The 15,594-nt window shown below is 23.7% G+C and overlaps 4 protein-coding genes and 1 long non-coding RNA gene across 11 annotated transcripts; 3 read left to right on the top strand and 2 right to left on the bottom strand.

Annotated features, from left to right (window-relative positions):
• Positions 1-53: 53 nt before the first annotated feature.
• LOC108003055 (COP9 signalosome complex subunit 6) lies at positions 54-2,457 on the bottom strand. 3 transcript variants are annotated; one of them, XM_017065141.3, is made up of 6 exons: positions 2,224-2,457; positions 1,280-1,526; positions 925-1,208; positions 690-855; positions 428-621; positions 54-359 (listed from the first exon to the last, which is right to left on the bottom strand). In XM_017065141.3, the coding sequence occupies exons 2-6, from the start codon at positions 1,509-1,511 to the stop codon at positions 219-221; spliced, it is 1,017 nt and encodes a 338-aa protein (XP_016920630.1). In that variant the 5' UTR covers positions 1,512-1,526; positions 2,224-2,457; the 3' UTR covers positions 54-218. The 3 variants fall into 3 exon arrangements, with proteins under 3 accessions (XP_016920630.1, XP_016920629.1, XP_016920631.1); XM_017065140.3 differs by lacking the exon at positions 2,224-2,457 and adding an exon at positions 1,831-1,970; XM_017065142.3 differs by lacking the exon at positions 2,224-2,457 and adding an exon at positions 1,612-1,932.
• A 287-nt stretch (positions 2,458-2,744) lies between these two features.
• LOC133666768 (phosphatidate cytidylyltransferase, mitochondrial) lies at positions 2,745-6,115 on the top strand. The gene is made up of 3 exons (XM_062080281.1): positions 2,745-2,955; positions 3,256-4,460; positions 4,814-6,115. Exons 2-3 carry the CDS (start codon positions 3,349-3,351, stop codon positions 4,818-4,820), a joined length of 1,119 nt encoding a protein of 372 aa, XP_061936265.1. The 5' UTR covers positions 2,745-2,955; positions 3,256-3,348; the 3' UTR covers positions 4,821-6,115.
• On the bottom strand, positions 3,795-8,610 carry LOC114578159 (uncharacterized). Of its 2 annotated transcripts, XR_003698853.2 has the most exons (3): positions 8,469-8,610; positions 6,549-6,656; positions 3,795-4,072 (listed from the first exon to the last, which is right to left on the bottom strand). It is a non-coding gene; the product is annotated as an uncharacterized LOC114578159 (long non-coding RNA). The 2 variants fall into 2 exon arrangements; XR_009831398.1 differs by lacking the exon at positions 6,549-6,656 and having other exon boundaries at positions 8,469-8,609.
• On the top strand, positions 4,823-7,807 carry LOC108003036 (protein PFC0760c). Its single transcript, XM_017065098.2, has 4 exons — positions 4,823-6,430; positions 6,503-6,673; positions 6,775-6,915; positions 6,987-7,807. Exons 1-4 carry the CDS (start codon positions 4,823-4,825, stop codon positions 7,134-7,136), a joined length of 2,070 nt encoding a protein of 689 aa, XP_016920587.2. The 3' UTR covers positions 7,137-7,807.
• A 28-nt stretch (positions 8,611-8,638) lies between the features above and the next one.
• Positions 8,639-14,884, top strand: LOC108003037 (E3 ubiquitin-protein ligase RNF13). Of its 4 annotated transcripts, none has more exons than XM_017065101.3 (8): positions 8,639-8,780; positions 9,467-9,769; positions 10,058-10,250; positions 10,401-10,609; positions 10,703-10,877; positions 10,975-11,133; positions 11,219-11,428; positions 11,693-14,884. In XM_017065101.3, the coding sequence occupies exons 2-8, from the start codon at positions 9,590-9,592 to the stop codon at positions 11,911-11,913; spliced, it is 1,347 nt and encodes a 448-aa protein (XP_016920590.1). In that variant the 5' UTR covers positions 8,639-8,780; positions 9,467-9,589; the 3' UTR covers positions 11,914-14,884. The 4 variants fall into 4 exon arrangements, with proteins under 4 accessions (XP_016920590.1, XP_061936264.1, XP_061936263.1 ...); XM_062080280.1 differs by having other exon boundaries at positions 8,645-8,780; positions 9,561-9,769; XM_062080279.1 differs by having other exon boundaries at positions 8,771-8,848.
• The last annotated feature ends 710 nt before the right edge of the window (positions 14,885-15,594 follow it).

Here is a 15,594-nt window from a genome sequence, read left to right as displayed (position 1 = left end):
TAGATACATAAAATTTAATTTATCCTTATAAACTGAAATCAAATATTGCAATATTTATTTTATTTTTATATTTATTTTTACGAAGTACAATATCTATTACAACATTTGATTTATTAACCAAATTTGCACTGAATTTCTGAAATTTCAGACGTGTTCATTATAATTTTTAGAGTAAAAAAAGTACAAGTATAAAAAAAACAATGAATTCTATTTACTCATTACAAAAAAAGACTTCGCAAACGACGACCAACACCTTGCCTATCATACAAAATATTGAATTTATTAACAAATTGATTTATATTGTTGCAACCTTTTGTTATAATACCGAGATACGTCATCAAGCCAAAGTCATTACATTGCTAAAAATATAAATATATTAAATATGTAAATAAATTGTTTTTTTGATAATATTGTAACAAATACTTACATTATAAAAATCAGCTTTGAATTTAGGATTATTTAAAACTGGTAATCTGTGTCCTAAAGAACAAGCTGCTCTTAAAACTTCGTGATTTCCTTTCAATTCTCCATTTTGTACAGCTTGTACATATTTTAGAACTAATTTTACCCTTGAATGTAACATTTTTATAGCACTATGTTGTGCAGTGAGGTGTTCAGCAACTATTACAAATTACTAATGAGATGTCATTTTATTTTTATAATTATAAATTAATATAATATGAAGTTACCTAATGAACTCTCTCCTTGATCATTACTACACATTCTTGCTACATGATCTACTCCAATTCTTTCTGCTTCTTCTGTTGCTAATGTATAAGTTAATGGAACAAACAACATTGTAGCTTCTCCATTTACTAAGTCAATTACTGATTCATACATAGAAACAGAAAGTTGCTAAAAAATATAATATGTATTATTAAATATAATACATATATAAAATTAATAATAAAAGCAAATACGTACATCAGTATTTTTTGGTCTTGGATCAAGTTTTAATAGCACAGGACTCTCATTAATTTCACAAAGTTGTTTATGTACTGTAATATCTCTTTCATTAGGCATGTCACCTGTAGTATACCATCCAAGGAAATCCATTTCACTAAAAACTTGCTTAAATTGTTCTTCTTTAGTATTATAATAATCTCTATCAATTATCACATCATCTTTAATACATGTAAACATTAATTCAAAAGAATTCATAATTTCTATATTGCGTCCTTTTTGTTTGCCAATTAATGCTCCATATACTAAAATATTGAATTATAAAGAATATAAATAATTAAGCAAAAAGTGAAAAATATATAATATATATATATACCTAATTGATCTGTTCCTTCTTGAGCACGAAGTCTAGTCCAATGTTCACTAACATTCATTATAACAAGAGGATGAAGACTAATAGAAACAGAACCAACAGTACCTGAAGATGCCATTACTTTTATAGCACTAGAAGTATTTGTTGATATAGTACTATTTTTTCCAGAAGTATCATCATCAACTTCCATTGGTGTATCCGTTGAAGCCGTTGCATTATTTTCATCAACTTCCATATTTAATTTCTATTTCTATTTGTTTATATTATTCACAATATATATAAAATTATTAATTAATATTATACAGAATAAGATTATATAAATTTTAATACAATACCTAGTATCTTATTTAAATAAATCTTTTTCTTATAATATATCAATAAATATAATTAAATAATATTCCTTGTTTAAATAATATGAGTTGTACAATATAAAATCACTAATTCAATCATACGTTTTTTTACAATTATATTTTATTATACATTTGACATTGTCAAATTTAGATGTGCATATATAAGTAACAGATAGTGCACAATATATTTTGAAATATACTTACGAAATATTACTTTATGATATAAATTATTTTAAATCTAGATAAAGTATAACCAATCTGGAGTTAGCAATTACATCGTTCATACTAGAAGTTACACCAAAAAATATACTAGGATGAAAAATTTTTTATATACAGGGTGATTAAAAAAAAATTATAAATTCTAGAATAAATAATATTTACTAAAAAATAGTTAATAAATATAGTTCGAAAAATGAATATTTTCAAAGTTATAGCAATTTTTTGTTTTTATTAAAGAGAATAATTTTTTAAGCAATTTTGAAATAATATATAATATGAAGATATTAAGTATGTGTGGAAATTGTTATGAACCAATCTTTTTTATTATTTTGTGTATTATATTTATTGAAAATACCAAAAATGAATAAGTTAACTTACCAAAGTTCGTGATAAATGTGACTTTAGCTATTGACAGACGAAATTGAAATCGAAATTGTGTAAAATTCGTTGATGCTTATCATAATTTTTTTATTAATTGTTTATTTTTTTAAAAATATCTATATTTATGATTTTTAATCTTAATAGTAATTTATATTTATTATTGTATAATTTATATTGCTTATTGACAATAAATAATTCTATGAAAAATTTTATAATATGAAGAAAAATAGTTATTTCATATTTTGAAATTATAAATATGAATTTGACCTTAATTCCCCTAGATTTTGATCACGTGGTTTTGTTTATTTCCAATAATGTGCCACGGTGAACATAATATACATAGATATATTATCAAATATAATGGAATTTAAAAAAAAAATAAATTCAAAATTATTAAAATAATTAATTATATTATTGATATGAAAAAAATAAAATTATAAAAATATATTAAAATATATAATTAAAATAAATTATAGTGAAATAATTAATTGATTACAATTCAATAATATCACAGAGCACAAATTTCTATGTAGCCAATGTAAATCAGATTATACATACTAAATGTATGTAAGTACAATTCAAGTAGTCATATTTTTCTAGATTCAATGCAAAGCATATTCCAATGTTATAATTTCGTTGTTTATTTATGTCAGTTTATTTTAAATTAATTATATTATTGAAATTGATTCATTATAATAAATCTTCGATATACAATATTTCATCAACTTAGTAAGTGATTATATTGATTAAATAATTTATCTTAAAAGGTTTTAGGTTAAGTTAAGAATGAATCTTTGTTAAAGAGCGCAGTTGATTACAAATCCAAAAATTTATTAGTTTTTTATTGAAACTTTAAAAAGATTTAAATTTAAAATATTTATTTCACTTCAAATATCATACTTTATTATTTTACAATATTATATTCTTTTTTTTAATTATATTTATAATTTTGATAATATAAAGCAAATCAACTGTACTTTGACAAGAAAAAAACAAGCATATGTAATGATATTACATAAAAATTTTTAGTTTAATATTTGAGGATAAAGAAGTATTATGCAGAATTAAAGCTATTGAGTGCTTTTACATAAAATTTGATTGTATTGTTGATGTCTCAGTATAATGGAAAAATTGATAGGAATTCATCAATTAAAAGATATACTTAAAAATTTTCCAAGAAATATAAAGTTTTGTTTTGCATATGGATCTGCAGCATTTAAACAATTAAACAATGAATCTAACAATATGGTGGATCTTATATTTGTTGTTCGTAATGTAAACCAATGGCATGCTGAAAATTTAAAACTTAATCCTAAACATTATGCTCAACCATTAAGATTTCTTGGACATAAAGCAATTACTAATGTACAAGAAAAATGGGGTGCTAAAGTATATTATAATACATTAGTTAAAATGAAAGAAGGATATACTATCAAATATGGTGTTGTTTCTGAAGTATCATTAGTAGAAGATTTATTAGATTGGACTGATATATATTTAGCCGGAAGATTACATAAACCAGTTAAAATACTTATGGAACCAAATGAATATTCTCAATTAACTACAGCTTTAGTACAAAATTTACATTCAGCAGTACATGCAGCTTTATTATTACTTCCACAGCATTTTACAGAAATTGATTTTTATAAAACTATCACTGGCTTATCTTATAATGGTGACTTTCGAATGACTTTTGGTGAAAATAAAGAAAAAATTAATAACATTGTTCTGCCTCAGTTGACATACTTTAAACAATTATATAGTCCAATTTTACAACATTTTGAAAATTATGTTGATATTCCAAAATCTGACAAAATGGCTGTCATATGCCATCAAGATATAAGTCCTGCAACAAAAATACATCACTTAAATCAATTACCAAGAATACCACAAGTTAATCTTGTTAGAGCATGGTCTCAAGGTCCAAGATCAAAAGATACTGAAGATTGTTTACGTGCAATAGCTTATGATCCTGATTGTGGGGAAATATTGGAAGAATGTTTAAAAGAAATTATATGGAGATCTAGTATTTCTCAAAGTCTAAAAGGAATTGCAACTGCTGGATTTGTGAAATCTATTCAATACAGTACAACAAAAATAATGAAAATGTTACAAACAAGTCCACAGATAACTTCTCTTCCAAAACTAGAATCAAGTCAAACTAAAGTTGAAAGAATAATGGAAAGTGTGAAGAACGAAACTCAATCAAAGGAAACAGATAAACGCGTAGAATAGTAATTATCATACTCATACTTTAATTCTGTCATATGTACTATGTTTTATACAAATGTGTTTTAAATAAAGTTGTTATTTAGTTAAATTATAATTATTTATTCTAGGTAATATTTACCTTAATTTTTAAAAATATTTTTATGAAATATTGTCCCATTCTATTAAATAAGATAATTAAAATGTATACTATATATATATATATATAATATATATAATATGTATGTATGTATGTATGCTCTGTGTGTGTGCGCGCGCGCGCTGGCGCACGCATGTATATGTATATGCGCTCGCATATGTGTGTGCGTGTATATTATTTTTATAGATATATAAGGAATTAAATTTATGTTGCTTTCAGTAATTAACTATGACTACAATGGATTCTGATTCTGAAAGTCAAGACAGTGATGATGGACGGCGATTTCGTTTTGAAGCTACTCGTAAAGATAATATACAACTGGATACAAAGATGAGAAAATTATCAAGTTTAAAATCACAACAAGAATCACGTTATAGTATAGAGCGTAAAAATAAAAAAGATAAATTTAAACGGAATTATAATAGAGAGGAACATAAACATTCAACAGAATTAAATAATGATAATAGAGATTCTAAATATTCTACTAAATATTCAAAAAATGAGACAAAAAGACGTGAAAATAATAAAGATTATAAAAATTTAAAGGATATTAGTTTGGATACTAAAAGTATTCCATTATCTTCGAAACACAAAACAAAAGAGACAAAGAAATACAAAAGTCAAGATCGAAATGAACATCTAAATAATAAATCTCAACAACGATGTCATAGCAGAAATGAAAATGATAAATCACAAAATGACAAACAAAAAAACAAATGTCATGAAAAATATAATAAACATCATACTTGTGATAGAAATCGTGATAAAAGTAATCAGACATGTAAAATGAGATCTGAAGATTGTAAGTTTCGAGAAGAATTTGAAAAATATAATATTCATAAAAAAATATCAGTGAAAGAAGATGAAAAAAAATTTTTGTCCAAAAATATAAAACAGGATTATTGCAATAATGAATCATTAACAGAGAGAGAAGTAGAAAAAGTGGAAAGTCAAGAATATAATGAATTAAATTTATCTGAATTTAATATTCTATCAGGTGAAAATACTAATATTTCAAATGTAAAAAATAAAAATTCATTATTACAACTACATGATAAGAATTCAAAAAAAGAATATTTTAATAATGAACATAATGATTCATCAAAAAAACACATAATGGAAATCGAAACAATGGAGAAATTATCAAAGGTAAATGCAAGGAAGAATGATTTATTTTGTGGTTCCAGTAATAATAATTCTGGTACCATTTCAGATATCTTATTAAATACTACATCACCTATATTGATGGAATCGAGGAAAAACATAATTGATTTAAATAATAGGGCAATAATATGTTCTTCTTCACCAGAAGAAAACATGTACATTACTGAATCAACTTCCTTGCATCTCAGTAATTCTGTAAAAGTAACAGATATTAATGAAAAAATTACAACATACGGGCCGGCTTTACCACCGCAATTAAAAACTGATCTTTCCAATAATATGGAATCAAATAAAGATTTTATAGGACCTTGTTTACCAAAAAATGATGCACAAAATATAAATGAAAAAATAGAAAAAGATACAGTAAATAATATTAGTCGAGATAATATAATGCAAGAAGATGTTTCATATTTGGATATTGTTTTCGGTCCAGCATTACCACCACATTTGCTAAAACAGAAATATAATGATGATATGAATACAAAAATAATAGGTCCTATTCTTCCAAATACTGCAATGTTATTTCATAATTATGAAATAAATCAAATAGAATCTGAAGATGAAGATGGTATAGGCCCATTACCTGCTAATCATCCAGCATTAGAAAATAATTTTGTATATAAACAATTAGAACAAAGAGCTCAACAAATTAAAAATGAACAGAAAGATGAGGTAAAATAAATTATCTTAATGTTAATATTCACTATAATAAAAATATTTAAAGATTGAAATATAATATTGTAGGATTATAGTATATTAAATCAACGGGAAGAATGGATGACTGAATTACCACCAAGTCAAATCAATAATTTAGGATTAACATCACGAAAATTTCGGATGAGGGCAGGTCCAGATATGTCTGATAGATCATGTTGGACAGATACTCCTGCAAAAAAAGCTGAAAAACGAAAACGAGTAAATACATATTTTATATTTATCATTATGTAAATAGGAATTACTAAATATAAATTAATGTTATTTTATATTATAATGTTAAATATTCATTTTTATTTTAGGAAGAAGAAAAATTATATAATGATAGGACATTAATTACAGACTTATCTATTGAAAATAATGAAACTGATTATCAGAAAAATAGAAAATGCGAAAAGTCACTTTTAGAAATACATCAAGATAAACTCCGAAAGAAAAAATTGGTATTTATTTATTTAATAAATAATTTTTTTTATGTATTTTTTTGTATATAATATTTTAATAACAATTTTAGAAAGAAGAAAAAAAAACTGGGCAAACAATTAGAAGACCATTTGACAGAGATATTGATTTAAGAATTAATCGATTTAATCAGAATAAAAAGAATGCTATTATTAATAAAGCACAAAATCTAAATGAAAGATTTTCCGTTGGAAAATTATGATGGGATCAAAGTAAATATATTTCTTTCTTTTTTACTTATTTAATTATTAAAATATAGAAAGCAATGAATTTGATGTAATGTAAATTTAGTATTTCTTTTAATGTAAACGATTTTGCCAATGAGTGCCTTCAATATGTATTTTTATTTAGCATATTTTGATATATAATCTGGATTTTTTTTTTCTTTTTTTTAATTAATTAATTTTTTTTCATATTCAATATTTTATCATTCTTATATTTAATCGTAATTTCTAAGTAACATTAATGTTGAAGATATTAAATCAAAATTATTAGCTTAAAATATAATCTTAAAATATAATCTTTTTGAAGTCACTCAGGCAAAATATGTAATATATCATAATTCAATTGAATAATTTCTATTGACTTTATAAATAATAAATCATGTCAATTTAAATTTCATTGTATTATGTATTATTGAATATTAAAGATTATATATGTGTATGCGCATAATATTTTAATATAAAGTGTAATAAGTTAGTAAGTAAAGAGATTGTAAGTATTTTTTTCAAAAACAAAAATATTTTTCTTATTTAATTTTACTATGCAATCAATTTTGCCTGTGATTATTTAAAGTTGTTTTGATGTAATACATATCTTGTCTAATGTAACAATTATATAAGAATACTTTAAATATACTTTATATGAAAATCATATGTTTAATTTATTCAATGGATATAATTGTTCTATTTTTAAATAAAACAATATATATTTTAAAATATATATATATTAAATTTAATATAACATATATATATTTAAAAAAACATATATGTTTTATCTAAATACATCAATGAAAGTAAACATATCTGGCAAATGGTAAAAAAAATCGATATAAGTATAAATTTATATATATACATTTACATAACATTTTCAATATATAAATTTAATATTTTAAATAATTACAATATTAAATATTAATATTTTTTTGATAAATCAAATATGAAAATAGTAATAATGAAAATTTAAAAAATATTAATTGTATGACGTAAAAATTGATAAGTTACAAATTGACATTTACTTAAATTTAAATTTAACGCTTGCATTGCGCGGTAATATAGATATGTCCGGCATGGCATTATCAGATTGTTCCACAAGAAAATAGAGGAAAAAGTATATGTAGGATATCCGCGTGACTCCAGGGATCAAATTACAGTTTTTTTTTATATTAAAAAAATTATTATTTAATGATTTTCACATTATACACACACACACATACATATATATATATACATACATACATATAACTTCAAATTATTTTTATTGAAATAATTATGAATAAGTGATTCATTTGTAAAACTAAATTTTTGACATTTACTTGCAAATTTTATTCAATGGATTTATTCATCACGTCGCAGTCAATTTAGTATCGCCGTAAGGATTTTACATTTTTATCGATGTGTAATATTCAAAATGTTTTATAATATTATAACCTGAAATTTGTAGAAAACGAATTAAAGAAGATACAAATGAAGTGCAATGTGTAAACGGTGTACATCTTACTGCACATTCATATTATCTACAATATTACGTGTGTAAATGCATGTATATGCACGTACGACCGATTCAACGTCTCCTGTGTGTCTTACTTAACGTGTTTTTCTGGATGAAAAAAGATAGAAAAATACTAGTACGTATCGAAATTATCTACGTATTTACATTTGAGTGTTATTACCTATTGACAAGGAAACTTACAGGGTTAAATTTACGCAGATGTTGCGTATATATTTATTTATATGTGTATATTGTTTTTGGACATATTAATCATTTATTTGTTTATTATATCTTATACATCTCGATATACTTTGAGAGATTCATCATCATTTCTTATGCTTCTATTATCTATTCGTTTATCAATATATCAAATTGAATGTGTTTACGAATGTCCTTTGCATATTAAATATATAATTTTTTCATTTTATTCTGATAAAAAAATAACGTTTATATTTTTTGTTTATGAATAGTTTATTGAATAATCGATAATTAATCACTTAAAACAATATATTGCGAATAGTTAAAAATTATACAATACTACTGTGTATGTATCATATTTTTTAACTTCATCATTAATTAGTTCGAAAATTTATTTCACTGAATAAATTAAGATTTTTATTATATAAAGAAAAAAATTATTATTTAATGATGAAAATATTATTAGTTATTACCATTGAATAATTATAAAAATGAAAATTATTAAGTATAAATTAATTGTAAATATAGTTGTATATTAATTCAAATTTTATATAAAATATATAATATTAAATTACATATAAAATATAAATATATAATCTGAAAATATTATAATTATTTTAACAGGCTAGCATTATTTTGTTCATGGATACATTAATATTTTAGAACTAAATGTAATATATAATGAAGCAATTAAACAAATTTTTAATAAAATATTAAGGTTGACAAGGCAATTTGACATTTTAAAACATGAAACAGTGTTGTTTAAGCCACCAACTTCAACTGTGGCTTATGTTTCTTGTCTTTTGTGTAATGTGCAATAGAGCAGATATTTTAGTATTTTCTGCGGCTGCAAGACATCAAATTGAAGAAGAATTTAGAGATATGCCTGCCAGATTTGGAGGTTTGATACCATCTGAAGGAATTAAGGTATTTGATCTATTTATAATAATATTAATTATAAGAAATATTTATATAATTTTCTCTATATATTACATTATATATTTTATAAAAAAAATTGAAATATCTAGTAAAAAATTGAAGGTTAAATTAAAAAATATGATTTTAATATGATATGTAAGTGTGAATAAAATAGTTTATGTGTAGAATCTATGTAACCCAATATTAATAGTGAATAATGAAATGAAAATAGAATAATATAATAAACAAATTAAAAAAAATATATATATATATTATAGTTGAAAAATTTTATATTAGGGGATGGTTGTGTATGCAGAACCGGCTACAGCATGTCATGAAATACAGAGTCCTCCTAATAGTACGAGTTATATTGGTAATTGGATATCTTTAATTGCTCGCTATAATTGTAGTTTTGAAAGAAAAGTACGAATGGCTCAGAAAGCTGGTTATGATGCTGTAATTATACATAATGTAAACAGCAACAAATTAGGTAATTCTTATTAAAATAAAATAAGAAAATGTTTCAATTCAATGATTATTTTCATTGAAAATATTTACATATTATTTTAATATTTAAAGGCCAATTGATAAATGAAAATATATAATAGAAATGTATAAATATATATATATTTTATTACAGAACCAATGTTAGCTAAAGATCCTACAGGAATAATAATACCATCAGTATTTGTCAGTGAAATTACAGGATTGATTATTAAAGAAAATTATTTATATGATGAATTGTATTTTATATTAATCAATGATGACAGTCCATTCAATATAACACATTTACTTTTGCCTTTTGCTATTGTCGTAGGGATATGTTTTCTAATCATGGTTATCTTTATGGTGAGATTTATGGAATGAATTAATAAATGACATTTAAATTATTATATTTATTGCAAAAGAAATATAATCAAAACATTTTTTTGTAAATTATAGATTGTTAGGTGTATTAAAGATAGAAGAAGACAGCAAAGACATAGATTACCTAATTCAAGTTTGAAAAAAATTCCTACGCACAAGTATACAAAAGGTGATCCATATGAAACATGTGCTATTTGTTTAGATGACTATGCTGAGGGTGAAAAATTAAGAGTTTTACCCTGTGCACATGGTTAGTATGTGTCAATATGTGGTTAGTATATTAAAAAATTTGAAATATTTTATAACTAATAATATTTATTTCATGAATGATATATTATTTATTTTAGCATATCATACAAAATGTATTGACCCTTGGTTAACAAAAAATCGTAGAGTTTGTCCTGTTTGTAAGCGAAAAGTTTTTGCAGCGGACGAACAAGTTGTTACTGACGAAAGTGATTCGGATGCCGATGATACGACACCTTTGATTCGAGAAGGTCATCAAGGTATAAAAAAAAATATTTATTTTCTCATTTTAAAAGTTATGGAATCATTAACTTATATTTTAGAGAAATAAAAATATTTTATTAGGTACTCAAGGTGGAACATTTTCACGACAAAGAGAGAATCCTTTTAATCGTGCCAGAAGATCGCAAACAAGACAACACGATATAATTCACTTCAATAGCAGTTCTGATTCTGAAGAATTATTAGATACAACAGATGAAGAAGCTAGTATAAGTGCTGGAGAACCATCTAGTGGCACTGTTTTCAGGCCGTTTGATATTCATAGTATTAATGGTAAGAATTAATACTATTATTTTATTATTATTATTATTTTTATTTTTAAATATTTAATATATTAATTATTATTATTTTTAAATATTATTTATTTTCTCATTATTCTTGCCATTATATTTTAATTTGGTATGATTATTGTTAATATTTGAATTTGTTGAAGACTAATTATTAAATATATTTATATAGTTATAATTATTTAATCAATACATGATAATGATCAAAATATTAATTAAAAGAAAAAGATAATTTTAATTATTTAATTAGGCGAATTACCGGACTTGGAATGTTCTGTGAGCAGTACTAAACCACATACAGTAAATTTATATACAGATGTTGAAGAATTTCCAGCCCCTGTTGTTCAAATTACAAATTGCAATATACGAACAAATTCACAAACATCGAATTCGGGCGGGTCTGTACCAATCGAAAGTGAAGCTACAAATTTTATTAATACAGATTCTGAAGAGATCGATATTCATGTATAAAATTCGGTTATATCTATTTTTTATTATATATCTATATAATCAATAAGATTGATATGTTCTTTTAAGACATTACAAAATCTGATATAGACTGTTAATAATTCATAACTATATAAAAAAAAGGCATTTTGAATGCTTTAAGAGCTTCATCTTTTATTTTAAAGAACGAAAAAAATATTTATCATTATTTCTTCTCTATTAACTATACAATAGTTTTCATCGCAAATTTAAATTTATTTCATTTGTCTAATATTAGGGTATTCCATAAGTTTCTTTTTTTTTTTGATACGAAATGAATACATGATATTTGTTGTTTAAGATTAATTTATTGCATTATATATGAATTGTTCTACTCTATCACTTTCTTCCATCTCTCATTAGAAAGCCTCATTATTCGCTTTTTCCAAAATTGTTGGGGTTTATTTGCAAAATATTGCTCAAGGTACCTTTTTTATTTCACTTACAGAGTGGATTTATTATGGAGAAAATTTTTTTAATAAGAGAAACAAGTAATAGTTGGATAGAGCAAGATCTAAGGAATACAGAAGATGTAATAGAATGTCCCAATCAATTTATAACAGCTTTTCTTTTACAGTCAATGCAACATGCGGTTTTATATTGTCGATTCGCCAGTTTTGACCTACTACTTGACTTGGCGTCCTTCAATTTATCAAGCTGATTGCAATATTTTTCAGAATTGATGATTTCATTTTGAGACAGGAGCTCATAGTATTACACTTTTCTAATCCCATCAAATGGATAATAAAATTTTCTTCGGGTGAAATCCAGGTTTCGCGACAATTGACAGTTTATTATTCTTAAATCAAATACATTTTTAATACATATTTTCATAGAAAATCCAAGTCTCATCTCCAAGTCTGACAAGTCTCTTTAAAAAATCTCTTTCATGTCGTTGGAAAAGGAAATCGCATATAAAGATGCGGTTCATAAAATCGCGCTTTGTCAATAGCTATGGAACCCAAACTTCACATTGATTGATATATCCCATCTTGGTCAGATGATTATCTATCATTTTCCTGGAAATGTTAGTGGTATCTATTATTTCTTACATTATATCGCGGATTTTCAGCGAGCATAGCCTTGATAAAATCCGTATTATATTCATCGTTGCAGCTGCGATCTTCATCTTTCAAGTCAAAATTGCCTTCTCTAAATCTCTTAAACTTCTTAATTAAATCTCTTCTTAAATGTCTTAATTGTGGATGATCGTAATAGTTACATACCATCGTAAAAGAGTAATAGAGTACCACTCCCGTAAACAGTACAAATCTCATCTGCAATATCATTTGTATTATCATCTTTTTTTTTTAAATAATAAAGCATAATATGTAGCAAACGTTCCCTTCCGGCTATTCATATTAAACAGAAATAGAAAAAAGTTTTAAAAGAGATTGTATCATGAACGAAACATACTTTAAAGAGTTCTAAGATGACTGAAATGAACCAATGCCGTATGACAAAATATATAATAGATAAGTCTGTTCATATAAAAATAACCAGTTAAAGTCATTCCTAACGAGGTGTGGAAGAAACTTATGGGACATTCTAATATTTACTGTTTTTTCAAGCATTTTTTTTACATCATAAATTTTATATATAGATAAATGAAAATTTCTTCTTGAAAATGATTTGCCATCATTTTAATAGTAAGAATCATTGTTATCTTTAGCTTGTTTTAATTAAAATTTATTTTAAATAATATGAAAATAATTATTTAATAATTAAGACTTTAAATTACTTTTTTTTTTAAATTTATATCTGTATAATCTAATTTTTCAAATATTCGTTAGTTTATAAAAAATATCAAAATATTAAAACAATTCAATTAAAATTATTACTAATTATTTAAAATATTCATTTGTTTTAATCAAAATTGATAAACATTTGTAAACTAATATTGAAACATTTAAGATTAATGTTTATTTATAATTTTATATGGCCTAGATATTTTATTTTAAAACTTTACTTTTGATTATCATATATTTATCTTTTCTTTATTTAGTTACCATAGTATATAGATTTTGTTTAATAGGCAATTAGATTCTTTATTCCATAAATGTTAAGTAATGATCATTGGCAAATATATATATATATTGCCAATATATTGCCAAAATATATATATATATATATATATATAGCAAATGAATGAAAAAAAAATATATTTTTTAACGATATGATTCATAACATATATTTGTAAATATTATATTTGTTATTGTATATACATACACATATATATATATATATAAATTAGAAAACCAAAAATAGAATTTTCTTTTATGCAGGACATATAGAAAAATATAGAATCTAAATATATAATAAAATTCTAATGGTAATATCTTGGATGTTACATGTTATATAAATCGAATTAAATTTTTTAAAAAATTGTAGAAATATGATAATGATAATTCTAATATTGATAATTAATTTTCTAAAAAAACAAATACAAAAAAATATAATTGGATGTTTTTGACATGTCATTTTCTATACATATTCTGTAAATTTGTCTATATTAATAGAAAAGAAAATTTTTTTTAGCCATTTCCTAATAATAATGACAAGAATTATGTAAAATATTGTCATTAAGAAAAAATATTGTGACAGAAGACATATAAGTAATAGTGGAGATATATAAATAGAAAACATATAAATAATTAATATAAATTAGGAAATGGTTGCTGTGATTTAATTGATATTTAAAGAAAATCTTTCGGAAGAAAAGAACAAAGGAAATATTGTATAAAACTGTGTAAATAATAATAAATAACTGGTATGTGTGATCTTATTGTGCATGCAGGCGCTCGTATGTATGTATGTACATGTATGTATATTTTACAATATTAAAGAATGAATTTTTACTTAACCATTATGATATCCAAACCGAAAGATTAGACTTGCTATCATTTTATTGTTTAATGCTAGATGTATTATTCAGAAAAATAAAGAAATATTTATATTTTGTGTTTTATCATATGTAATTTTCACATCGATAAATCGAGACAAAATAGCTGTAGTATTTACGAATCTTGAATAAATAGAAAAATATCGCGTTCAAAAAATTCTAAAGTAAACATATAAGATATTAGAGAATATGTAATTGTTTTATTGTTATCACTGTTAATGATGAAAATAAAATTGGAATACAATCATTATGACACAATATTAATATCAATGTAAAAAAAAAATTATTATTTCCAAGGTAATCAAAAAAATATTGAAAATTTTTCAAAGAAGGAAATAGGAATCGATCTGTATTTTTTATATACACAAAAACTTAGCAAAAATGCTTATAAATGGTTATAATATATATATATGTTAATGAAAAAAATATAAATTATTTGTATTATTAATCGTAAGAAAATAAAAACAATGGATATGAGAAAGGAAAGAATAAAATAAAGAAGTAAAATAAGAAAACGGGGAGAAGAGACAATATATGAAAGTTTTGCGGTTATACAGAGGAAAGAGGTTCTAACAACATTCTGTTGAGAGAAAGCGAGTGGCTGCACGTGACGACACAATGCCGTTTGAATTCGCCTCCTTGTTTAAAAATCGGCCAGAGACGGTCACGATGACAAGGAAAGATCGTGCTCCGTTCTTCATAGCTTCGGCCTCTTCAGTCTTCCGAATAGCCTCATCCTCTCCACCTTCGCTATCGCAGCAACC

Source organism: Apis cerana, linkage group LG10 (genome assembly GCF_029169275.1).
Source record: "Apis cerana isolate GH-2021 linkage group LG10, AcerK_1.0, whole genome shotgun sequence".
Taxonomy (NCBI): Eukaryota; Metazoa; Arthropoda; class Insecta; order Hymenoptera; family Apidae; genus Apis; species Apis cerana.
This window is presented reverse-complemented; position numbering and strand designations above follow the sequence as displayed.

Bases quoted from the DNA above. Each gene is read 5' to 3' on its own strand.
- LOC108003055 (XM_017065141.3), bottom strand. From the start codon at position 1,511: ATGGAAGTTGATGAAAATAATGCAACGGCTTCAACGGATACACCAATG. The intron at 622-689 runs GTAACTTCATAT...AATTTGTAATAG, and splicing joins TCAAGGAGAGAGTTCATTAG to TTGCTGAACACCTCACTGCA. The intron at 360-427 runs GTAAGTATTTGT...TTATATTTTTAG, and splicing joins TCAAAGCTGATTTTTATAAT to CAATGTAATGACTTTGGCTT.
- LOC133666768 (XM_062080281.1), top strand. From the start codon at position 3,349: ATGGAAAAATTGATAGGAATTCATCAATTAAAAGATATACTTAAAAAT.
- LOC108003036 (XM_017065098.2), top strand. From the start codon at position 4,823: ATGACTACAATGGATTCTGATTCTGAAAGTCAAGACAGTGATGATGGA. The intron at 6,431-6,502 runs GTAAAATAAATT...ATAATATTGTAG, and splicing joins AAAATGAACAGAAAGATGAG to GATTATAGTATATTAAATCA. The intron at 6,674-6,774 runs GTAAATACATAT...TTTTTATTTTAG, and splicing joins AAGCTGAAAAACGAAAACGA to GAAGAAGAAAAATTATATAA.
- LOC108003037 (XM_017065101.3), top strand. From the start codon at position 9,590: ATGAAACAGTGTTGTTTAAGCCACCAACTTCAACTGTGGCTTATGTTT. The intron at 10,610-10,702 runs GTGAGATTTATG...TGTAAATTATAG, and splicing joins TAATCATGGTTATCTTTATG to ATTGTTAGGTGTATTAAAGA. The intron at 11,134-11,218 runs GTATAAAAAAAA...ATATTTTATTAG, and splicing joins GATTCGAGAAGGTCATCAAG to GTACTCAAGGTGGAACATTT.